General features: G+C 50.2%; 11 protein-coding genes across 11 annotated transcripts; 8 read left to right on the forward strand and 3 right to left on the reverse strand.

The window, feature by feature from the left end:
• Positions 1–18: 18 nt before the first annotated feature.
• On the forward strand, positions 19–1,785 carry BDR25DRAFT_285264 (acyl-CoA dehydrogenase-like protein; the record flags this gene model as incomplete). The annotated part of the gene is made up of 5 exons (XM_033688169.1): positions 19–68; positions 124–202; positions 346–1,349; positions 1,404–1,480; positions 1,528–1,785. 5 exons carry the CDS (start codon positions 19–21, stop codon positions 1,614–1,616), a joined length of 1,299 nt encoding a protein of 432 aa, XP_033548521.1. The 3' UTR covers positions 1,617–1,785.
• A 292-nt stretch (positions 1,786–2,077) lies between these two features.
• BDR25DRAFT_342373 (uncharacterized protein) lies at positions 2,078–3,730 on the forward strand. The gene is made up of 2 exons (XM_033693717.1): positions 2,078–2,430; positions 2,493–3,730. The coding sequence occupies exons 1-2, from the start codon at positions 2,322–2,324 to the stop codon at positions 3,338–3,340; spliced, it is 957 nt and encodes a 318-aa protein (XP_033548522.1). The 5' UTR covers positions 2,078–2,321; the 3' UTR covers positions 3,341–3,730.
• BDR25DRAFT_22227 (uncharacterized protein) lies at positions 3,626–4,479 on the forward strand. The gene is made up of 2 exons (XM_033685061.1): positions 3,626–3,726; positions 3,789–4,479. The coding sequence occupies exon 2, from the start codon at positions 3,926–3,928 to the stop codon at positions 4,400–4,402; it is 477 nt and encodes a 158-aa protein (XP_033548523.1). The 5' UTR covers positions 3,626–3,726; positions 3,789–3,925; the 3' UTR covers positions 4,403–4,479.
• Positions 4,480–4,631: 152 nt separating this feature from the next.
• On the forward strand, positions 4,632–7,526 carry BDR25DRAFT_303157 (uncharacterized protein). Its single transcript, XM_033689949.1, has one exon. It carries the CDS (start codon positions 5,080–5,082, stop codon positions 7,027–7,029), a length of 1,950 nt encoding a protein of 649 aa, XP_033548524.1. The 5' UTR covers positions 4,632–5,079; the 3' UTR covers positions 7,030–7,526.
• A 23-nt stretch (positions 7,527–7,549) lies between these two features.
• BDR25DRAFT_303158 (DUF1242-domain-containing protein) lies at positions 7,550–8,427 on the reverse strand. Its single transcript, XM_033689950.1, has 3 exons — positions 8,239–8,427; positions 7,991–8,185; positions 7,550–7,858 (listed from the first exon to the last, which is right to left on the reverse strand). The coding sequence occupies exons 1-3, from the start codon at positions 8,239–8,241 to the stop codon at positions 7,832–7,834; spliced, it is 225 nt and encodes a 74-aa protein (XP_033548525.1). The 5' UTR covers positions 8,242–8,427; the 3' UTR covers positions 7,550–7,831.
• A 63-nt stretch (positions 8,428–8,490) lies between these two features.
• BDR25DRAFT_285273 (TFIID-18kDa-domain-containing protein) lies at positions 8,491–10,204 on the forward strand. Its single transcript, XM_033688170.1, has 3 exons — positions 8,491–8,885; positions 9,226–9,307; positions 9,442–10,204. Exons 1-3 carry the CDS (start codon positions 8,828–8,830, stop codon positions 9,872–9,874), a joined length of 573 nt encoding a protein of 190 aa, XP_033548526.1. The 5' UTR covers positions 8,491–8,827; the 3' UTR covers positions 9,875–10,204.
• Positions 10,205–10,341: 137 nt separating this feature from the next.
• BDR25DRAFT_367453 (U3 small nucleolar RNA-associated protein 25) lies at positions 10,342–12,589 on the reverse strand (the record flags this gene model as incomplete). Its single annotated transcript, XM_033697001.1, has 2 exons — positions 10,342–12,352; positions 12,411–12,589. 2 exons carry the CDS (start codon positions 12,587–12,589, stop codon positions 10,342–10,344), a joined length of 2,190 nt encoding a protein of 729 aa, XP_033548527.1.
• Positions 12,590–12,740: 151 nt separating this feature from the next.
• On the forward strand, positions 12,741–14,236 carry BDR25DRAFT_333771 (eukaryotic translation initiation factor 3 subunit F). Its single transcript, XM_033692869.1, has 3 exons — positions 12,741–12,928; positions 12,999–13,711; positions 13,784–14,236. The coding sequence occupies exons 1-3, from the start codon at positions 12,824–12,826 to the stop codon at positions 14,007–14,009; spliced, it is 1,044 nt and encodes a 347-aa protein (XP_033548528.1). The 5' UTR covers positions 12,741–12,823; the 3' UTR covers positions 14,010–14,236.
• A 2,214-nt stretch (positions 14,237–16,450) lies between these two features.
• BDR25DRAFT_367456 (SGNH hydrolase) lies at positions 16,451–17,885 on the forward strand. The gene is made up of 5 exons (XM_033697002.1): positions 16,451–16,896; positions 16,960–17,282; positions 17,368–17,424; positions 17,494–17,643; positions 17,728–17,885. Exons 1-5 carry the CDS (start codon positions 16,580–16,582, stop codon positions 17,754–17,756), a joined length of 876 nt encoding a protein of 291 aa, XP_033548529.1. The 5' UTR covers positions 16,451–16,579; the 3' UTR covers positions 17,757–17,885.
• Positions 17,886–19,571: 1,686 nt separating this feature from the next.
• On the forward strand, positions 19,572–19,963 carry BDR25DRAFT_313609 (uncharacterized protein; the record flags this gene model as incomplete). The annotated part of the gene is made up of 2 exons (XM_033691392.1): positions 19,572–19,575; positions 19,641–19,963. 2 exons carry the CDS (start codon positions 19,572–19,574, stop codon positions 19,961–19,963), a joined length of 327 nt encoding a protein of 108 aa, XP_033548530.1.
• A 924-nt stretch (positions 19,964–20,887) lies between these two features.
• On the reverse strand, positions 20,888–21,343 carry BDR25DRAFT_194562 (uncharacterized protein; the record flags this gene model as incomplete). The annotated part of the gene is made up of 1 exon (XM_033684313.1): positions 20,888–21,343. A coding segment is annotated over one exon (456 nt), but the record flags the coding sequence as incomplete, so codon positions are not given.
• Positions 21,344–22,926: the final 1,583 nt, after the last annotated feature.

Below are 22,926 nucleotides of genomic sequence, written 5' to 3' on the forward strand. Positions count from 1 at the left end.
TAGTTACACTGATCTGTCATGACTTCACCATGCTTTGGCAGCACACTTCCATGGGCGGAACCGAGCTGGTAAGGAAATGTAGACAGTGAAAGGTTGGGTGCAGAGGGCATTAACGAAGAATAGGTATACTGGGCGTCCTTCTCCATACTACAAAGAGAGTCATCGTCGGCTGAGAGATGCTGTAAGGCAGTGGTGTGACGAGGTGAGCCAAGGCCCGTTTCTCCATGCATCAGGTAGTCAGCTTTAGAATTATGGCTTTCCAATCTAATATATCTTTCTACTCTGTTAGAATTTACCTCGCCCCTTTGCCCTTAATTATGTGTACGCATTCTAACCATTTCCAAGCACGTCGCCCCCTACAATGAAGAGTGGGTTGAAGAAGGCGCTATCCCCGCATCGCTCTATTCCGAGTGCGCAAAAGCTGGCCTGCTCATTCCCATCGCGGCCGGGAAATCCATCCCGAAAGAATGGTCTCACTATCCTATTATCGGCGGCATTAAGGCAGAGGAATGGGATGGCTTCCACGACCTCGTTCTCTGGGATGAACTTGTTCGTGGCGGCAGCATTGCTAGCTTGTTCATCGGACTGACTGTCGGTGCGCCTCCACTCCGGCAATTTGCTAGCAAGCAACTGCAGGACAAGATCTTCCCTGAGATTCTGTCTGGAGAGAAGAGGATCTGTCTCGCCGTGACCGAGCCTGCTTGCGGGAGCGATGTTCGCAACCTGACCACAACGGCCGAGAGAACACCGGACGGAAAATATTTTATGGTGAACGGCGAAAAGAAATGGATTACCAATGGCATGTTTTCCGACTACTTCATGACTGCAGTGCGAACTGGTGGTCCCGGTGCTGAAGGAATTTCTATGTTGCTGATTCCTCGCTCTGAGGGTCTCCGCACGCGCCCTGTTTCCGTTATTGCTGGGCCGCTGTCTGCAACCACCTATGTCACCTTCGAAGACGTTAAGGTTCCTGCAGAATACCTAATTGGAGCCGAAGGCGCCGGGTTCAGGCAAACAATGGTAAACTTTAACCACGAGAGGTTGTGGATAGTTTTCCAGGGGTTGAGAGGATGTCGAACCGCGGTTCACGATGCGTTTCAATGGGCGCTAAAACGGGAGGCTTTTGGCAAGAAATTGATAGAACAGCCCGTCGTTCGATACAAATTTGGAAACATGGGGCGACAGATTGAAGCACTGCAGGCTTGGACAGAGCAGGTTGTCTACGAGCTGGAGCATTTGAGTGACAAGGATGGCGCTAGACTGCTTGGTGGAGTTACGGCGTTGCTCAAGGTTGAGGGCGGACTTGTATGCAAGTACGTTGCGGAAGAATGCTTGAAGATTATGGGAGGGTTAGTATTCCATTCTTGCATACTCTCATCTGGAAGCTCTTCTGAACATCATAGGCTGGGTCTTACGAAGACGGGACAAGGAGCCCGAATCGAAGCGTTCTATCGCAGCACACCAAGCTTAGTGGTTCCGGGTAAGTTTGCATCCTGCTGGGTCGTGCAGTCTATTGAACATCAACAGGCGGTTCCGAAGACGTGTTGATTGATCTTGGGGTGAGGGAGGCCTTGAAGCTGAGCCTCCAGGATGAAAAGGAAAAGGCGAAACTTTAATACCATTGCGCCAATATCGCTCATGGCGCCAAAAGGACTGGATATGGTGCTTCGCCGAGCCCTTGTGCTGTTTTGCTAAGTGCTGGTTATATGCGGGGCAACCCTCTAAAGGGATAAGAGAAGGAGGAAGCCCAATCATCGGTCAATACGAAAAAGCAAAGTGATACCTAAAATGCCCTTCTGCATCGTGAGCACCTCATGTACGGATCCGTAGTGTTTCAAAATAAAAGAAATAGGAGGAAGGGGACGCTAGTAATCGAGCCGGAACGATTGCATCTCTCAAATAACGCTGTTCATTTCCCAAAGCATCGCGAATCGAGAAGTGGAGACCATTGTCACTGCCATTTTTGCTTGACGATGTCGGATTCTTACGGAATGCATGGATGACTAAGGGGTCGCGGCTTCTTTGCCGGGCTGAATCCGACGAGTGGTCAGACCTTGACTTCCAAAAGTCACGCCATCTCATCCACGATTCCCCGTTTGCCAGAGCTTTTTCAAAAAGGCGCTCACTATGGATGTCTCATCACTGAATGAAGGCCAGTCGTATATAAGAGCTGGTCTCGTGCCCTCCACCCTCTCACACTTCCTACCCTGATTCTTCTTCCATCGTGGAGATTGCACAGCCGAAATCAGCGTGAAGATCGTATTCGGACGCTGCCAACACTGGAAGTGTCCACCCGTTCGGTTGTCTTCTGAGCTATCACAATGACTCCCCTTCAGCGCCGGCCGATGCAGCACATCGATCGCAAGGACCTCTACATTAACCTTGAGGCGCGAATCCAGTATTTGCACTCATTCCTCGACTTCAGCTCCAGTAAGTACTCAGTCCTGCATGGATTCCCATGCTTTCGTGTGACCCTCGCTCACCTCGCCTAGATGACATTGAGGCTCTCATCACTGGTAGCAAGTACATCAAAGCGCTAATCCCCGCAATCGTAAACATTGTCTACAAGAAGCTCCTCCAATATGACATCACGACCCGGGCGTTCGAGACTCGCTCTACCTCGTACGAAGGACCTGTCGACCCGAATCTTACCGAGAACTCACCACAAATTCTTCACCGGAAGATGTTCCTGCGTGGCTACCTGAATAAGCTATGCAGCGATCCAAGTAGAATGGAGTTCTGGGAATACTTGGACAAGGTTGGGATGATGCACGTCGGCCAAGCACGAATTCACCCACTTCATATCGAGTATGTCCATATTGGAGCGACGTTGGCCTTCATCCAAGACGTGCTCACCGAAGCCATTCTCTCGCACCCACGACTGAGACTGGACCGGAAGATTGCGCTCGTGAAGGCTTTGGGCAAGGTCATCTGGATCCAAAACGATCTCTTCGCAAAATGGTACGTCCGCGATGGAGACGAGTTTGCAGACGAGGTCATCATTCCCGAGATCGAGCGTGAGGGGTACTTACATGGAAAGAAAATTCTACACGATGGCAGTGAGAGCGAGAGCGAAGCGGAGTCTGCGGAGTCTTCAGGAGGGTGTCCGTTTAAAGGAATGGCAGTGAACACGAATGGTGGAGATGTTGCTGGGATGACAAGAAACATGGGCAGGATGAACGTGCGAGAGAATGGAAATGGTGGATCGAATGCCGAAGCCTCTCGGAGCAATATTGCGTCACCTGCACAACCTGCTACCCCAACTCCCACGCCTGCATCGCCAAGCCCGAAACCGTTTGTTTCCAGCGCGATCCCGCGACCTACCGGCGGCAGCCCATAGACTCATTGCGACATGCTCATTCCCGTCCTTAAGCTACGGCCAATGATTGAATTCATGGGTTTCCGTGTTCTTTGGAGGTCAGACAAGGCATCTGCCTTGCCATATGGGTTGTTTCCATCGCGACTTTACACTGGGGTTCACAAAAGGTGCACTGTTCTACTTTTCCCTTTCCAAGACTCTCAGGTTAGTCGGGAGTAATTATCAACATGATCTTAATCTAAGTTATGTTGCCCTCACATGCTGCATCTTGTCACCTAACGTGGAACAGGACAGCAGTAATTTAGGACAGAAATTTGCATCCAATCGACAATCCACATCATTCTAGCAAGCAGTGTAGTAGAGAAACTCTGCCTTAATTATGTTCCACATCAAAAAAATAATATGCTGTACGTCTTGCGTTGCGTCGTGTGGTAGCAGCCCACATCTTGCTTACAAATTCGAACGGTAGATACTACGGGACATAACTGGTTGTTGGGAACCAGAGCCAAATCACATGACCGCACACGACGAACATCGTCATGGTGTTGAGGAATTGATGATGTTTCAGCCTAGGTGGCGGCTTCGTCGAGAAGTGGAGCCGACCGGATGGCCCAGAAGCTGGTGGAACCGTCGGCGGCTTGGCCCCGATGGCTGCCGAGGGGCAACCAAACTTGGAAAACTTGTGCAGGAGGTCCCAGTCTTGCTCAACAAGGGTGGACGAGCGGAACCGTGCTGATACGCCGCCCTGGCGACGTTTGGTATGCGCCGCACCTCGCTGCTTGGAGGGGTTTCGCTGCGGCGTCCAGCTGTCTCGTCGTGTCCGGGCATGACATGATCTTCGCGAGACGGTTTGACTTGTTGACTTGTCTCTCAACGTTTGCTGTGATGGGGGCGCCGGCTAAGGGTATCCTTGGTTGCTGGCGCGGCCACCGGTTGCCTGGTGGGCGCACGCACAAAGGAAGTTCTGCACTCTCTGTGGTCCCCGGGCTGCTCCGTATCTTTGAAATAAATGAAAACAAAAGCAGCCATAGCGACGATGATGTTATGCTGCCAAGATGCATTCCGTCGCCCTTCGAGAATTAGGAATCGCATAACATAACGGGAGGATGCAGACTAACGGCCTATCAGACCGCCTGCTGACACCCACTCGTCTACTTGGCACGGAAGCCCTGCTCGTCGCTGCCTCGTCGTGCCCAGTGCGTAAGATTTATCGCTATTTCGGGCTAGCCAGCTGTGCCGCTGCGCCGGGTCGCATCTCTCAGAGAAGCGGCCTGCCCCCCCCCCGACTCTCGTCGCCTCTTCACTCCCACCACAACACCATCGCTCCATCACCACCACCTCTGCACCTCTCCCACCCACCACAACGCCTGTCAACGGCCCCAGCTGCGCTGCACTCCTGCTGCACGCCCTTCTCTGTTAGACTCACCATTTTACAATTCGCATTTTCCGCTGCAGGTCGCTTTTTGGCCCTTATCTCGTGCGTAGGCGATCGTTCGCGACACCTTGCACCTCACTAATTTTCTACCACGTCACCACCTCTCCCTTTTTTTTTCTTCTTCCGCTCCTTTGCGCACCCTTTTCCCACTACATATTTTAATTATTTCCACGTTTAACGACTCTTTTCCTTCGAGCGAACGTTGCCGAGCCATATCTGTGCTCCGACGTCACCTTTTCGTGTGATAAGACTCTGTAACCCGATGCGCCCGACTCTTGCCACGACAGATGAGCGCTGCGTCTACTAGGCTTCCACTTCTCTCGCAATGCAGTCCATGTTTCGCCTCCCTTGGAGCACCGAGGCCCCAGGGGACAAAATCATGGAGAAGGCTACCCTTCATAAGTCAAGACCACTGCCCGTTGTTGAGATCCCAACCTTCGTGAACAAGCTTAAGAGGAAGAGGACCGATAGTCCCGAGCCCGCGTCCCCGCACCATGCGCACGTCGTGAAGAGGCGGAAAAGCGTGTTGGGTGAAGTGAAGCCTGCTGGGGTTGGGATTGGAAGTGCGGACCGTGTTCATGTTGTTGACGGATTGGTGACTGAATCTTCGAAGCCCGTGGACCCTTTAGTACAGACTCCGAAAGCTGCTCCCCCTGAGATATTGGAATCGCGACCCAAAGCGCAGCCCTCGAAAAAGGAAGGCGCAAACAAGCCCAAGATTCCTAAATCTCAGAGGCCTACTGCTAAACCTGAACCTCCATCTGCCGACAACCCCACGCCTGCTATGAAATCGGACCTCACCCGCGCGCAGCAGGCGATTGAGGCCCAGTTCAACTACGAGATTCTATTGAAGCACAACGAACTTCGCCTGATCGAGCAAGAGCTAGCCAAGTGTCAAGTCGCGTTGGAGCAGCTGAGGCGTTGTTCGCTCATTCCGTATCCGGGTAGTCAAGGGCTATCTGAAAATGTTAGCGGTGGTGTTGGCGCTGCCCTTCAACCACCTCTCGGCTATACGGAACCCGAGTATGCAGCACCTTGGGGAGTCACCGATGGACCCTACACCCGCCATTATGCCAAGTGGTTAATCCCGGACCCCAAATTTGATTCCATGCCAGAGCGGATGCTCGCTCAACAGTCTCAGGGTTACTTTGGTGTAGGAGAGGGCCGTGCTACCCGTGGAAGCTTTGCAGAGTTTGGCTCCACTGGCAAGGCCCGCACGTCTCGAACTTCAACTGGAACGCTGAAGCTTCAGGCGCTTGGTGAAACTCCAGCACCTGCACCCAAGATTGATCCACTACTCCATAAGCGATCTACCGATGGCCAATGGGTCCGGTTGTACTGCGCACAGTGTGGCCACAGCAACTTCTCCAACACGCAAGGATTTCTTAACCATTGTCGTATCAAGCACAATCAAGTTTTCAAGAGCCACGACCAGGCAGCAATCGCATGCGGCATCCCCGTCGATATCAATGAAGTGGGCAACCCTGTTTCGGCCACCGAACCTCCGTCAACAACCGTAACGACCCCAGCAGCGACATTCCCGCCACCAACGACACCTGGTTTCGTTCATCCGCTTGTTCGGACGAATCCAACGGAACTTGCCAAGGAAGTTCATCGGGATTTTAACAAATCAACCCGTGATGAGTCGAAACAGAGTGCGCCGGTGCCGAAGCCAGGATTCACTGGGGCTCCAGCAATGCCGTACATGAATTCGCTACTCCAGAAACGTGGCTTTGGTGGCGACTTGAAGCGGATGGTCGATACAGTGCGGACGAAGATTGATCTCGACTCGATAGAGACATCGGACGATGAACTCGCCGACTCGGCTGTTCAGACCCCGACCACGGCCAAGCCAACATCATTGCCACTGGCGCGTCTTCCTGTCGGCGCTCCAAACATGACCCCAGCCAGCAAAGCTCCATCAGCACGGCCAGGCAGCAAGAAGAGCCAACCAAACGGTCACGCGCGACATCCTATTTCCTTCCCTTCGCGAGTTAGCGTTAACGGATCAAGCCACGTCAGTGGACACCACTTGCCAGCCTCACCGGTAGATCTCAGCCCCAATACTGTTGAGTCTAACCCTGGCTTAGTGAGCGACCATGATGACGACGACGAAGAGGATGGATATGACGCCCACAGTCAGCCAGATCTTGTCATGAACGATGATGTTGTTGTCGAGGACGCCAGTGATGTCGAAGGTGTTGAGGAGAGGACTGGATCGCGCAAGGGGCTTGGGGGTTGCTTCGAGAAAGGAGAGGGGAGTCGCAAGCATTAGATGGGGAGCGAGTTAAGTCGGGCTCTCTGTCATTTCTGAAAAGATTGTGTCTTTGTTATTCCTGTTTTCATATCTGTCCTCGAACTCCCACCTATGCTCTAGAAACATTTCCCTATCTCGACCCTTCCATATGTCTCTCTCCTCGGCGGCTGGTTTTGGTTTCTTAGGGGATATACAGGTACCAGCAATGGACGGGCGGGTGGCCTGCCTGCAGGCTGGATGAGAACCGGTCTCATCCCTTTTCCGAGAACATCACGAGAAATCTGTTTGACATCTCTTCTCTCATGTGCGCCTGAACCACGGGTGTTCAATAGGCGCTGGGTACGTCTGTGTGTATTATTGTTTGTATGGTTTTGGAATGTCATGGTAGTCATTAGTAGACTGGGTTGCGGGAAGTTGGGGTTTGGAGGTTTGGGGGATTTAGGTTAGGGGACAAAAATTAGTGGGCGGGGTGCCTGCTGTTTGTATATACTTTTAATGATAGCTATGGATTGGATTGGATTCGAATTTGGATACGTGTGTTCATTAAAGTTGTGTAACTTGTTTCAGTTGTGTTTAATGTGGTCATTGTGTAGCTTCGACTCCTGACAAGTTGAGTGCGGCCTGGGGGCCTTTTGTGACGAATGAAGCTGTAATATTCCGACCATGATTCTTGCTGATAATATGAATCAGAATTCCTGCCACAATCCCTTCACCTCCCAATCATACGCCGAACGCCATGCTTGTTGAAGACTGTTGTGTCGAAAGTCGATTGCCTTGACACGATACACACATTAGTGATCTCCCCTTCTTCGTTTATCCGTCACCATTGCCCCATGAACTTCGAGGCCTAGAATTAAGTTCTGTTAGCTTGTATCCACGACATTCTCAACCATATGGTGTCCTAGTGTTGGAAGGACGCATTCCCGCCACGTACTGCTTCACTTCCCAACACCCCATTCAATGAAAACCGTATACATACCGCCATAACAACACAGGCCAAACTAACATACGGACTCAATCTCTCCCCAACACGCGCGCATTTCCAGAATACAGATACGACGTAGTTGTCTTTGTTACGGTCCATGATGCCCGGAAACACGTAGTGTGCGTAGGTAGAAGTGCAGATGGTGAGGAGGATTACGAGGAGCAGGGATTGGAAGTTAAATAGTGCGGTCTGGAGGGGGGTAGGTTAGCTAGGATGATGAAGGGGAAGGGGAAAAGATGTACCATGATGGACACTAATGGTCGCGGAAGTCGTGATGGGTTGAACGTGGCAAAGACAGTCGGTGTGGTAGTGCGCGAATGCGTGAGGAATCTTAGGAGTGTAGAGATAGTGGGAGATGTGCGCTAGACTAGATTTGAGATGCGCACAAGGCGTCGTAGACTGCTAGCCTTGATGTCGAAGCTGTGCCGGTGTCAACTTCGTCGGAATAAGGAAAATCGTTCACTCCGGTTCCATCTCTGAAGGTCTGTGCGGCCCGTCAATCGCCCGCAGATGCAGCTATGACGGCTAGTCCCGATTGACCGTATTCATTGATTCATTCTTTCTATTCAGGGACATTTACTTTTCTATTGTGTTTATAGCGCATGAGGTCTTTCCTTCAGCGCTACCTCCTTTCACTCTAGTCCCCAACACACATCAGGGCGCCGTTACTGCACGCAACCAACCACGACAACAGGTGCCTCCCCATCACAAACCATCGACCGACCAGCGAACTGCGACAACGCCCGAACATCCTCCTGTATTAAATCTCATACACCCAAGGGAAACAGGGCCTGACTCTGGACGAGTCGGAGCGGAGGATACACGGGCAGAATGACAGAACCGCGAATGAGGTTGCGGCAGAAAGGACAGCAGTTTCCGACGCAGGATTGTGAGTTGATTTTTTTTGTGAATAGATGATAATAGAGAAGTGGGGTGGGGAATTTTATTTTCACTTCCACTTTAGGGAGTGTAGAGTGCTCGCGCTTTGTGGCTTCTTTTCATTCTTGTCTCCGACTTTCATCTTGTTACCCGCAATTCAAGCACCTTCGATACCGTACTACTACTCGTTGCACTTCCTCCGCGACTCTACGACCCACCACAACTCCTCCCACTATCTTCCTCATCTCTCCACCCTTCCTCCGTTGTACCCCACCATGGATCCCACGGTTGAATCCAACCACACAAACCGAAGCAAAGTCGGGAAGAATTCACATCTGACAAATCGACAGTAGAGCAGTTCCTCATCGCGTTTGGCGATGACGATCGTCCATTGCAGGAAACGGTTAAATGTCTTGATGAAATTGTTACAGAGTACGTTTTCCCTAATCCCACCTCCCCTCTCTTTCTCGCGCCTACCACACTCACATCCTCACGCCTCCCCAACACAGCTACAAAAGAAACTCTGCACAGAAAGAAACTAGTTGTTGACGTCCCTGGTGTCACAGCTTCATCATAGAATCCTGCCACGAAGCTGCCTCAATCGCGCACCACGCACGCCGCGCCAAAATCAAAGTGGACGACTTCAAATTCATGCTACGCCGGGATCCGACAAAACTAGGTCGAGTGAGTGAGTTGTTGGAAGCGGATAAGGAGTTGAAAAGAAAGAGGAAAGCGTTTGATACGGATGAGGGGGCAGTCGCGAAGGAAAATGTTGTTGGGAAGGATGGTGCCACTGCTGGTGCTGCTGGTGTTGGTGCTGGAGTTGGTGGGGCGACTGATGGGGCAGAGGGGAAGAAGGGGGATGGGGGTGGCGGCAAAGAGAAGGAGAGAGAGGAGGGTGAGAGGAGGAAGAAAAAGAAAAAGAGGAATAAGGAGGGGAGGGATGGTGGTGGAGGAGGTACGGGTGGTGATGATGCGAGTACTGTGCGGAGCGGTTGATAGTTGAGGTTATATTGTACCAATAAGAGTGGGTTGCATTGGTCACGGGACAGCACTACCAGGCGTTTATGGCTTGGGTCAGAGGAGGCATTATTGGCGTTGAAAGGGTCGGTGAACCGCGAAAGGTATTATACATGTACAGCAACTTCCGAACTCTCACTGTGTGTGGTAGCTTCATGTCGTTCTGTGAAGTCCACCTACTGATTCTCTAGACATGAGGTGCAGGAACAGATGATGGGTATCCTAGGCCACAGATTGACCTGGAGAAAGGGAGAGAGAGAGAGATGCAAGTATTTTTATAATACAACACACTGGGCGTGTATTTCTGATAGCAACGCTCACACAAATAGTCTTTGGGGACTACTACACACCTTCGGTGATTCCAAGAATTCACATGCAGCCACATGATCGAACATGCACTTATACTAGCATCCAGCCAGGGTGCACTCAGAAACCCCAATCCCCACCTAAACAAAATCAAAAACATCCCCCACCTCCCTAACCATCCTCCCCACCCTAGTGCTCCCAACCACCCGCTCCAACTCTAACCCATCCCACCTCGAAAACAACACCCTAACCGCCGCCCCCATCCCCATCGTCACCTCCCCCCTCTCAATCTCCTTTCCAATCCACCCCACCACCTCTTCATAAAACCGTGGATTCTCTGGAACCCCATAAAACCACACCCTCTTAACCCCCCTTATCTGATAGCGATGGAAATGATGCGCGCGGCCTGTATATAAAAGGAGAGAATGTCTCCCAGACATGAAATGCGAACGTGCTTTACGGATATCAGTGAGATCGGTGTATTCCGATATCGAGGCATACGAAAGAGGAGAGTCGACGAGGGAGTTGCGGACGCGGACGAAGTCAAGGTAAGATGGGATGAAGAGGATGACACCAAGCCCTCCCTTCGCGGGTTTGGGGAGTTGGAGAATGGCGGGGAGGACGGTTGTTTGGAAGAATTTGAAACGAGCATCGGGGTCGGATGTATGAGCGGGGGAGTCGAAGCGCGTGAAGGTTTGCGGAATGGAGAGATGTGCTAGGGTGGAGATGGCGCCGTGAGGGTAGATGGGGGTGTATTTAAGACGGCCGGAGATGTTTTTCATGGCTTTATTGTATAGCGCGTTTATTTTGGGGGTTAGGTATGCGGAGAGGACTATGGTCTGTCGGTAGTTTGCGGCGTGGCCGTCGAGATACCAGTTCCGGACGCGAGAGAAGTCGCAGCCGTGTGCCTCGCGTGGTTGTAGGTTGAGGTGGGAGAAGACGTATTCTGCGTGTTCCCAGTTTTGCATGAGCGTTGCGTCGGCTTGGTCCATGATCACTATTTCGATGGAGCTGAGGAAGTCGTAGTCTTTCTTCTTGGGATCGCCGGATTCGATGGCGCGGCGGAGGCCGAGGGTGGAGGCGATGATGATGTCGGAGTTGTAGAATTTAGAGTAGAGCTTTAGGGTCTTGCGGGTGAATTTCAGGCCGATTCGGAATTCGTTTTCGTCGTTGCCTTCGAAGAGTTCTCGGAAATCTTCGGGCTTGTTGTCAGAGAATTTGTCCTCTTCCAAAGAGAAGCTGTCGAGAAACCGCTTTTTGTTCTCTTGTTGCTCAAACTCGCAGAGTTGGGTGATGGCGTTTACGACTCGTACACAAGCCTGCTTTGTCTCAAGCAGGAAAAGTACTTTTGGACGAGTGAAACCCTGGTCCCGATACTCAACGCTCTCGTTCTCCGGTTCACGGGACAGCTTTGCGTTGTTCTTGATAACGCGATCGCGGGTCTTGAATATGTGGTTCAAGGCGTGGAGACATGTTATATGGCGGAGGCGGGGAGCGTTCTGGACAGTCCGACCGCAGAAGAGCACGTCATGGTAGTCGAAGATGCGCGGAACAATAGCCTGTTCGAGGGTGGAGAATTGGCCGATGATGTTTTGCGCATTTGACACCAGTCGAGACTTCAGCTTCACATCTCTAACCGTCTTCGCCTTCAGGTTGGATGCCGCTTTCTGTTCTGTCCCCGGTACCTGCAGTGTGCACTTTCCCTCGCCGTCAACATCCACCTTCTCTGGCATCCACGCATTCGCCTCGATAGCCTTCAGTCTCCTCGCCAAGTCTTTTTCATCCACGATTGCGAAATGCTGTTCGAAGGGGTCTGAAGCATCCCCTTCGTCCTCATCTTCGATCTCACCCACCTGAACCTCGATTAATCGTTCATCGCCCTCGGCACCTTCATCACCTTCAGCTTCTCCCGCTTCGTCTGCGTTATGCTGTTCCTGTTGCCCATACTCTTTATCTTCAGAGAGAGTAGAGATATGGTTCAGCTTCCGCCTCTTCCTCCGTGGATTGTCCTTTGCCGCGACCTGGTGAAAGGACTGCAGCAACGAGTGGAAGGCGCTCGCTGGAGGTTGCAAGTTTTCGTCTTCTGCGGAATATTCTGACGTCGCCACGGACTCGTTGTCGGATTCAGGGAACTCGGGAACATCCAAGTGTCTTTTCAGTGTCAGCCACCCCTGATCTCTCCCCAATTGGAGACGGATAATCCACTTACTCTTCTGCAACAGCTTCTTCAACCCTCGCAGTAGAAAACACCCCTTCCCTACCATCTCTCGAGCGCATATCACCTCGCACTCTCCCTCTCTCCCTCCCGCTCCCCCGTCCCTTCCCCATTCCTCTCCCCATTCCTCTCCCCTTTCCTCGAAAGCTTCCTCGTCCACGAAAAGGTGCCATGTCGCGATAAATAAAAATTGTTATTGCCCAGAACCTAATTCCTCCTGCTCAAAAAAATATCCCATCCAGTGGCCCGAGCTCAAAAATTTAACGAGAGGGTCCGCACGCGCCAAGATTTTCTTCCTCCCAATATACCACTCCCGCGCCCCGCCAACCCGCTCCCACGCCCACGCCCTCACCACCACCGCTCGCTTTTTGCACCGTCAGACCCGCCTGTCTGTCTGGACGCCTACCATGTCGCAAAAAGATTCTTTTCTACATCTCGCGCGGCCTCTAGGACCCGCCCCAGTTGGCACACAACCCTCGACAGCCCCGCTGAGCGTCGTGATCCAACCCCCAGTACGTCCACGGCCACAGCCCTCCCAAACCACCCTGAATAATACCCTCCTGATGAAATGAGCGTGAACAGGCCATCTTCTCCATCCTCGACCATTCTCTCCGCCGCCCCTCAGACCAAGACCGCGTAATCGGCACCCTCCTCGGCACCCGCAGTGAAGATGGCACCGAAGTCGAGATCCGTAACTGCTACGCCGTGCCCCACACCGAAACTGCCGAACAGGTCGAAGTAGACATGGACTACCAAAAGCAAATGCTGGCTCTCCATCTGCGCGCGAATCCACGAGAAGTCTTGGTAGGCTGGTACGCCACGAGTAACGAACTCAACACGTTCAGCGCACTTATTCAGAATTTCTACGGGCAGCAGGGCGATGGTACGTGGCCGTACCCGGCGGTCCACTTGACGGTCAGTACGGTGCCGGGACAGGAGATTGAGGCACGCACGTATATATCCGCACCAATTGGTGTCACGGCGGAGCGTGCAGCAGACAGTTGTTTATTCATTCCCGTACCATATGAAATCAAGTACGGAGAGGCGGAGAAGTCTGGGTTGGAGCTTATTTCTAGCGCTAAAGACCGCGAGGATCGGAGTCAGGGGATTATCACGGATTTGGAGAGTTTGGAGCGCGCTGTGCAGCATGTGCTGGATATGTTGGAACGCGTCAGCAATTATGTGAATAATGTGCTGGATGAGGAAGCGACGCCGAGTTCGGCCTTGGGCCAGTTCCTGATGAATGCGCTGAGTTTGGCGCCGAAGGTTGATGCTGCAGATATTGAGAGAGATTTGTATGCGCACACCCCCCCCTCTTGGTTCCTTCTTTGGGTATATGCAAGTAGAGCTAATGCGATGGATTGCAGCAACAACCACATCCAAGACGTCCTTGTAGTATCCTACCTCGCCAACACCATCCGCATACAAATCGACCTATCAAACCGTCTCGCCACCGCCGCCCTCACTCTCGGTACTGGAGACGCCTTGACCGGCGAAGGAGGCGGTGGGCATCGTGAAGGAGGGGGTGACCGAGGGGGTAGAGGAGGTGGAAGAGGTGGAAAAGGGAGACAAGCTAGGACGGTTGAAGCTTGAACGGGATTCTCTCCACATTTGACGACGTAGGTGGGTGGAAGTGTTGGGATGCGGGAACGAGGTTGCATGAGAGAGACTAGAACGAGGGCATGAGTGTTATCAGAAGGTAAGATGCGCTGCTCTTGGTGCGAGCAGGACAGTACCCCAGGCGGGATGGGATAAAAGGCGCGCCACGGGCATAAAGAGAGAGAGAGTGCGCGTGACATGATTTTAGGCCCTGGAAAGGCTGGCTCTGTATGAGTAGTACCCATTCCACGCTTGACATAGATATCGGGCGCTGAGCCATTGCCCGCTGTACCCGAATTTGTGTGCCCGCCCAGGCAAATTCCACTTCAATCCCAAATGCTCCCGTAGAGAAGGATAAGCCAAGAAGATAATTCGCATGCTAACGCTGTTGACACTTAAAGGTCTTGTTCGCCAGACGCTCGAATTGTCAACGACTCTCCGGGTGTCAGTTCGTCACTAGTGTTCGGTTTGTCGCAGAAACTTGGATGAATTTTACGAAGACCTACCGTAGCTGCACCGCAGTTGCCTCCTGGGATGTAGGAATGAAAATTCGGGGCCGTGTTTTGATCACCACCGCTGTTGGGGGTTTTAGGGCACTTGTTCAAATAGACCTACATAGGCCAATATGTGTTTCATTGTTGGGTCTAGACCATTGGGAAGCACGGAACAACGTGCAAGCAACGGTGCTCCCGCAGCGAGACAGACCTGGAAACAAACCTCTGCCAAGGGGAGGAGAACAGCTGGCAAAATGCACTAGAAATGGTACCTAGACGTGGACCACGTACCTGTGTTGTCCTCGGGATTGACTCTGAGAAGGTCGGCTTGGCCATCTGGAGAATATCAATAAGCCTTTGGAGAGGCGCTGATATCTATTGCCCAAGCTAATATCCGGCATCTAGAAATCTTTCGTAAACTGTAAATTCAGGAAAAGTGTTGGACGAATCATAATCCATGAAGTATCCGCTTAATCTTTGGTCTATATCATTATAGAGCTTGCCCATTGGTCTCCATTCACAGATGCCTCCCTTCAATCGACCTCGATCTTCCTCTACTCTCTGGCCTAGATTATACCAGACGTGAGTTTTTCCAGTAGACTTGTCGACCCAAAGAAAATCGCTTCTAAGTGAGCTTAGCAGGGTTCGTTTGAAAGAAAAGAAAGCCTCGCCTCCCATCTCCTATTGTTATAGCTGTGCATTAGCGTAATGATCAAATTACCGGCGCAGTCATGCTTTTTTTCCCAGTGACCTGTTCATGTCATCAGTTACTTAGACATGGCCCATACTCTTTGAAGGCAAACTTACATCCAAAAATCTGTGATTTGCCCTATCTTTGTTCTCAGAGAACTTTATTTGTCCTATCGGTCGAGCAGCGCTTCCAACGAGGCGTATTACCGTACGATTGGGCAATTTTGAGGCCTGTGCGGGTGAGATTTGGTGTACGTTCGTACGACAAGGAGGAGGAGAGATAGGTGTACGTATCGTAACTGGTACAGCTCTCGTGATCTGTACAAGTAGTACGATTCAATTAAAGTACGCCGTACTCTAGTTAAAACAGCTAAGGCTATAGGTCTCTAGAGACGCAGCATTAAGATCTAATTAGCTATAAAATAACTAATTCTCCCTAGTAACAAAAGCAGAGAGGTCTAAAAGCTTACTGCTTACTACCTTGTGCTGTAGAAATTAAAGGCCAGTTAACCTAATGCTCCCTTAGTAGGTGCTGACCACCTTTGCAGCGCCTTGACAGCCTTACTCATGACACTAACAGCAGAGCTAGAGGCAAATTACCTTGCCCTGCTCCTCTAGGAGCGCTAAATCCGTCCCATGAGCCCACGCCTTTAACGGCATGCGATTGCCTTGCAACATTGTCCCCGCGAAACTCTCACCCAATCAGAGCCCTAGAAAACTCCTGGATGCTTCCTGCAGGCCTATTGATCCGCACTACGTACCGTACCTAGGGCATCATTAAACGTACGGTGCGGCTCACGAACTCGGTACGTCCGTACTGAACACGTGACCATTACGGTTCACTTTGTACCGACCGTAGTACGGCCTGTTGGAAGCCCTGCGGTCGAGTGCCCTCTTTGTAATTCATGATAGCTGTCAAGTGCTTGGTAATTACCTATCGACAAAGTTGCATACTCATGTACTTTCAGTTCGTCCATTGCAATCCATGCAGCTGTAGTCGACTCTGAAATATGTCAGTCCATGTGCCCATTGAACCTCTTCCACGCCATCTGCCGAAGTTCGCTCGAAATCCCGGACCGCGCATTTCGGCCGGGATGTATCTAAATATAAGTACCTTCTCAAGTGCCACGGACTTTGCGCCGCATTCCACAAAATGAGGATTTGGGGCGTACGCCCAACGGAGCCGCACCGGCGCTGAAGGCGGCGTTGGAATTCTTATGATATATGCTCACCACAACACCACGCGCTCAACTGGGCCGCACTAGCACTGAGGGCAGTGCTTGAAACTTTCATAATATATGCCGGCCATCTTGCTGTCAAGATGTGTCCGTTCATCTCAAACTCTGCTCATCTCAAACTCTGCTCATTGCCCGCTCCAACATGCGGTTCAAGATTGATGGACTCGTTGCAACTATTACCGTCTTTTCCCTACCCTACTTCATAGGCAGTGGCCTAGCTTCCACTTCGAATGAGTTCAACCTGCCTCAAGGCATTCGGGGTGGCAGTACTAATGGCCTCTTCAATTTCGCCTCTGATCTACATCGTCGCCAGAGTACTGACCCTGAATGGCTTCGGATAATGCCTTTGGGAGCATCGATTGTCGCAGGTGTTGCATCTTCTCCTAGTGATGGCTTTCGCAAGCCCTTGCGTGATCATTTGAGATCCATCGGGTACAAGGTCAATATGGTCGGAAGCCAGTAAGAGAACATTTCCCGGTATCCTCTCCGATAACACAATTAGGTAACAAGAAACCTTGCCAGATTCAACATGGATGGCAGCATGCGAGATGGTGATCATGAAGGGCATCCGGGACATCGCATCGATCAGATCGTCAATGACATTGATCTGTCCAACGATACTAAGCCGAATCTCTATCTTATCAATGCTGGCACTAACGACTGTCAACAAAACTACTTGGAGATGAGGGGCACCATCAACCGCCTACGCGGTCTGGTAGAAAAAGCTTGGGATATGTCGACGAGAGCAACGATAATCCTTTCAACTCTCCTTCCGTCAGACAATGAGGATCAGGTTCCCGGTGCCAACGAACGCGTTAGTCAACTTAATATTGAAATACGAGAGTGTAAGTTCCCTATTGATGCAATGACCCATGTACAGAGTTATTACGCATCAGACACTGAGTGCTAGCTAATGGAATCTATGTATAGTAGCTTCGTTTTTGAATAGGACTGGTAGCAGGATCGAACTTGCAGAAATGAACGATGGTGAGTACAATACTATCTCATGGCGACGCGTGCAGTTTTTTTCCAGACACAATTTGACTGACTGTACAGGCTTCATTACCAACGCCGACTTGAGCTGTGACGGAATCCATCCCACCAATGCTGGGTACCGAAAGATGGCTGTCGTTTGGAACGCCGCAATCGCCAAAGCACAGGCAGCCCACTTTTTGCAAGACCCAGAAGACAATGGTATACCGGATGGTACGCCTAATAATAGAAACTAGATCGCGGGCAGGCAGATGGGCCTTACTGGACCTAGAAAGGCTACGGCTCCTTCGACAATAGCCCGTATCGCTATAACGGCACCAAGATAGGGGGCTACATTCCCTACGCTTCTTTCCAATAAATATGATAGACTTGAGAAAAGAATCGCGTTTGCTCAGATTATCAATGTGGGTAGAAATCTATATCCTGAGGGAGCATTTGAAGACATGTTGTATTGGGTCAGGGACACTCAAGGGAAAATGGTGATTAGGATCATGGTTTTTAGCGAGGACGGGAATACTATAAGCATTTGAAAGAATATCTACCTTTTGGCTGTCCTTCTGATGATGGTAGGTAGGCCGATGTAACTTTTATGCCCTCTAGGGTGGCCGTGTATTTTTTACCGCAAGAATAAACTTCTCTCACTTTTAGATGAATGGTGAGCACATACCAATCTCTGGAAAAGGGTTTGTAAATAAAAGATTTATGCAATCACTAACGAAAAAAAGGCGGTTTCCTTGACGACTACGTTTGTGTTCACGTGGACGCAAAGTTACATGTAGGCGTGAACACCGGCACAGGTTCTAACGGAGAAATTGTCTTTAAAGAAGTCGGATTTCCTGTCTCAGCTCATGCTGGCTTTGAAGACAGACATGCCCACTTTAGGTAAGGACCATGATGTTTATCAAAATTTTCCATCCGCTGCTGCTTACCTTTGACCAAATCGATATTGGCGGGGATGGAAGAACAAGTACGTTCTCGCTATTCCGGAAGTTCTCGAAGATACACCAGATATGTCTTCTGTACAAGGAATCTGGGTTACTTTGTGCCGGTTGGATGTCCTAGTTGCAGAGATACGTAGTGACTACCCTCACTAGATTATTGTTTGATCATCAGTCGCAATGGATACACCCGCTGCTAGCGTAAGAGCGAACTCAGTGACTCAGCAGGATGTTAGCAAGGCCTTCCGTGATGTTTCCTCCCTAAGGGAAGGGAGATCCGTCGAACGGGATTTGTTGATATCAATGGTGATGGCCGATCCGAATAGATTGTAAGAAGAGTTCCGAGCGAAATGTGATTACATCAACTAATCAATCATTAGTGGGTCGATGACAAAGGCGATACCGACGCCTACACCAATATGAGAGGTCTAGAATCCAAATATAGAGAGAAATTTAGCCTTATGCCAAATTGGCTTCATGCCTAGGCTTTCCATGGTGGCATGGACGCTGAGTGAGTGCGCGATAAGATACATTTCGCCCGCATTTTGACTAAGGACGGGAAGGGAAGGCGTGACTATGTGTGGGTTAAGATGATACCTGTGGAAACACTACATTTGGCGATACCGCATCCCAATTTAATGTTTGGCGGAATCATAATTCAGGAGGTACTCAACGGAAAAGTGACAAGGACAGATATACTATTGATATAGTAGTCGCATTCCGGAGTCACCCCGAAGAGCTTTTTTGCTAACGGACTCGTAAATGACAGTCCAGCGATGGGCTAGCTTTCATCTCCTTCTAGCTTACCAAGTGATAAGTGGTGTTCTTGCAGCAAAGATGATTACCTACAGATCCGGCCCAACGTCGACATCGATATGTGGGAAAATATGGCCAGTCCTCTACAATGAGTGGATAGGCCTAGCTACAGACACAAGATCTGAAACATTTGCTAACTATACCCCCAAGAACAGGCGAGGAATCATTACCAGCATCGTGCCAGTGGATCCGAGATTCGTGCATATCTGTGACTATGTAACATAGACGCCACACCGTTACTTGAGGGCTCCGATTTTATGCTGACACTCATAGGGCGGTGACAGCAAACTAGAAATCCTAAAAGTGAATCGAGATAATAGCGCCTTCACAGTATTTCCCAATACATACAAAGGGTCTAGTCAAATTATATTCGGCAAACCGTTTACTATGGGTACTCTGAACCACAGGCGCGAGAAGCAGGGATGGACTACCGAAATATTTGATCTCGTCGTACAGTTTGCAGACTTAAGGGAGATACCGAGCGCCACATTGAGCGACAGGTTCAGGAGTCGGTTGCAACTGAGGCCGGAGCTGAGACTCAGACTGAGCGACATTCGACCGCAGAGACCACTGAGGCACCACCTGAGACTGACGCTGAGGGCGAGAAGATAGACGGTGTAACTATCACGAAAAACGAGGCCCGCTCCGAGACTGAGTCCCACAAATCCTACCAAGCAACCATCGAGGACGACTTCGAAGACCTAGGTACTGAGACCGCTTCCACTATCTCTGGGACCTACACGCCTCCCACTACCACCGAGGCTCCGGTTGAACAGTAGCAGAAGTCAGAATTTTCCGCTCAGCAAGAGCAATAGCAGGAGCATACTGAGGAGAGCCCTCAATTTCTTTCGAACGGTCTTTCCGCTTCCCAGCCAAGATTGATGCAGAGAATGTGAGGGCTAAGCTTCAGGATGGAGCGCTTTCTATTAGTGTTCCCAGAGGCAGGCTCAGGGGATCAAGAATATTACCATTAAATAAGTGGCTATTTGGGAGAGAAAGAGACCCAGAGAAGTAATTACGGGAAATTAATCAATGGGAGTGATAGATATGGAGGATTTGTAACTGTACTGGATTGATAATGGATTGAAGTGTACGATACTTAGATATCGGTAATGTGCGCTACATTCCTGTTGTCCCACCTAATCTGAGAGTACTAGATAATGAAAGGCTATTCACAATCAGAAGCTGCCGAAAACCTGTTACTACAAATCTAGTCATGTGGAGGGACTGGAAGGTAAAATCGATACCCTCGCATTCACGACCACGAAGACGGCAAATATCTATTTCAGCGTTCTTTCGCCATGCGTAGCCCTCTAAGCACCACCTCCTGCCATGCCTGGTTGCATCATGATCTGTTGCTGCATTTGTAGTTGTATTTGTTGCTGAATCTGTTGCTGAATCTGTTGCTGAATCTGTTGCTGGATCTGTTGCTGGACCTGTTGCTGGACTTGTTGCTGGACTTGTTGCTGGACCTGTTGCTGGACCTGTTGCTGAACCTGCATTTGAATTTGCTGTTGTTGCATTACCTGCTGCATTGCCTGCGCACTGGCCCGTGCTGATTCCAACCATCGCATCAGCATCTCTACTGGGGGCGGCGTCAAAAGCGTATCCTTGTGATACTTTGTCTTCGTGTTATCCGCGAACCATGGATAATCCGCCGCGCGCGCAACAAGTATGCATTGAGTAAGCATACGTAGGAAATCTTGACAGTTGTTCCAGAGAAGGTTGTATTTGCCGAAGGATTTGAAGGCTTCTTCGCACGCTGAATCGACTTGATCTTTGGACATTCGCGTCCAGCCAATCAGGCAGACAAAGTAGCCGTCCTGCTCTGGCATCTTCATTTCCGATTGTAAGGCCTCACGCTGTTCTTGGTCGATCGTGAACGGCTTGCTGAAGAACGTAAATTCCCCCGTCGGTTTTCCCTGGCTCCCTGCCGGGTTCTCCTCAACATTCCTGCTGCGCCGCAACTCATATTTTGTTCCGTGTGTAAGAAGGACCCAGTGTCGCAGTCTTCCATTCGCCACATAGCGCGAAAACCACACCTTCTCCCCCTTAGTCGTGTCTTGTTCTTCCCGTCGCCGCAAATCAGCGCCCTCTCGCAATTTCGCTTCACGCTTTTCCATGTATTTCCGCATGCGCTTTGAATTCATCATTTTTTGGCCGCGCTTAGATTCGGCGAACTTCTTAGCTTGTTCTTCGCGCTTCTTGCGCTGTTTGAGTGCGAATTCGGGGCTTGCAGCCTCGATCAGTTTGCCGATGAACCCGAGGCTGGACATTTTCGTGGATGATAGAGAGTATTGTTAGAGTGGCAGTGGAGAATCAGCAGTGGAAGAGGACAGGTAATGACGAGGTCTGACTTTTGACAGGTGGGTGAAACAGCAGTTGGGGGCCAAATACTTTCCAGTTCAGCGGACGGAGTCTAGAGAACCCACTTTTAAGCCAGAACCAATCACAGAGTCGACCGTGCCAGAATCACATCAGTATTACATGTCATTACATTTCAGAATTCTGCCTGACTGATTTCTGGAACGTCTCAGGGGAGTCCAAGAAATGTAGAGCGGTGACTTTAACCCCTTGTTTAGCTTTTCAAGAAGCACCTACGCACCCAGTAGCACTATTGAGCAAGGCGAAATATGGATGTACGAGATTTCCGCATTATCTAAGATGACCGGAGCTCAGACCTAGTAGTGCAGAAACTCCTGCAAAGCCTTCTGCAAAGCTTTCACCAGCCTTCTTTAATTTGAATCATTAATATGCAGTTGATTTATAGCAACGAAGAGGTATGACAGGCTTTGTATTTCATTCAGCAATGGGGTAACGTGTGCCCGATTGCTTCACCAATATTTCTTATCTCACGGGTCAGACGCTCCTCTGAGGTTTATCTAACGCGGTGGCTATTGAGGCCACGTCTTTAGAACCGTCTGCGGAGCGTCTAAGGAGAAATAGAGTAATTTTGTATGTATCTCTTGTAAAGAAGAAGGTTGTGGTACAGTGTATTGAGTTGTAATGGGCTGGTGCCCATGTGTATCAGCCAGAGATTAGCTGGCAGCGTTAGGAAGGGCGTGAAGCAAACTGCAACAAACTGGAGTAATTACAGCAACATGGAGCAAACTGTGGTATCCATCGTTTGTATTGCAAGAGGTACTAAGCTAGTTAGGTGTCGCGGTATAAAACCTAGTTCCGTAGCGAGGACACAGTTATTCCTCTTCATCGACTGTTATTAGGCAATTGCCAGCTGCGCCGAGCCATTACATTAGTGATGCGAGTGAGTTTTGTCCCTTCACTAGTTAATAGTCCCCTGTAGTGGTTAGGGCAGTGCTTTAATGCTTCTTGTCTTTTCTATTTTAGCGAATTTGCGTTGCTACTTTTAGGTAGAGAAACCATTGCTAGTGCCAACATTACCACTTCCTCCACTACTACCACTACTGCCAATACTGATTTCACAGCTGATTTCGTTGCCTAAGTTCGTGTTAGTCATTCTAAAACGCTTTTCTAAGCAAGTTGTCGCATACAATTATCCGCCTATATATATCCTTCTGCTGTGCTAGCTGGGAGGTTGACCTTTTGGCGACGCAACACATGTTAAATCTATAACTTTAGTTCTATGCGGCACGATTGCAACATTTCCTCTACTCTCTAGCTGCGTAGTTAATCTAGGCCTAAACCTGGAGCACTATTAATATTCCAGTATACGTATCATTCCTATACAATACCCTCTTTAAGGTATGACGTTAAAATAATT

This window comes from Lindgomyces ingoldianus (genome assembly GCF_010093535.1).
Source record: "Lindgomyces ingoldianus strain ATCC 200398 unplaced genomic scaffold BDR25scaffold_13, whole genome shotgun sequence".
Lineage (NCBI taxonomy): Eukaryota > Fungi > Ascomycota > Dothideomycetes > Pleosporales > Lindgomycetaceae > Lindgomyces > Lindgomyces ingoldianus.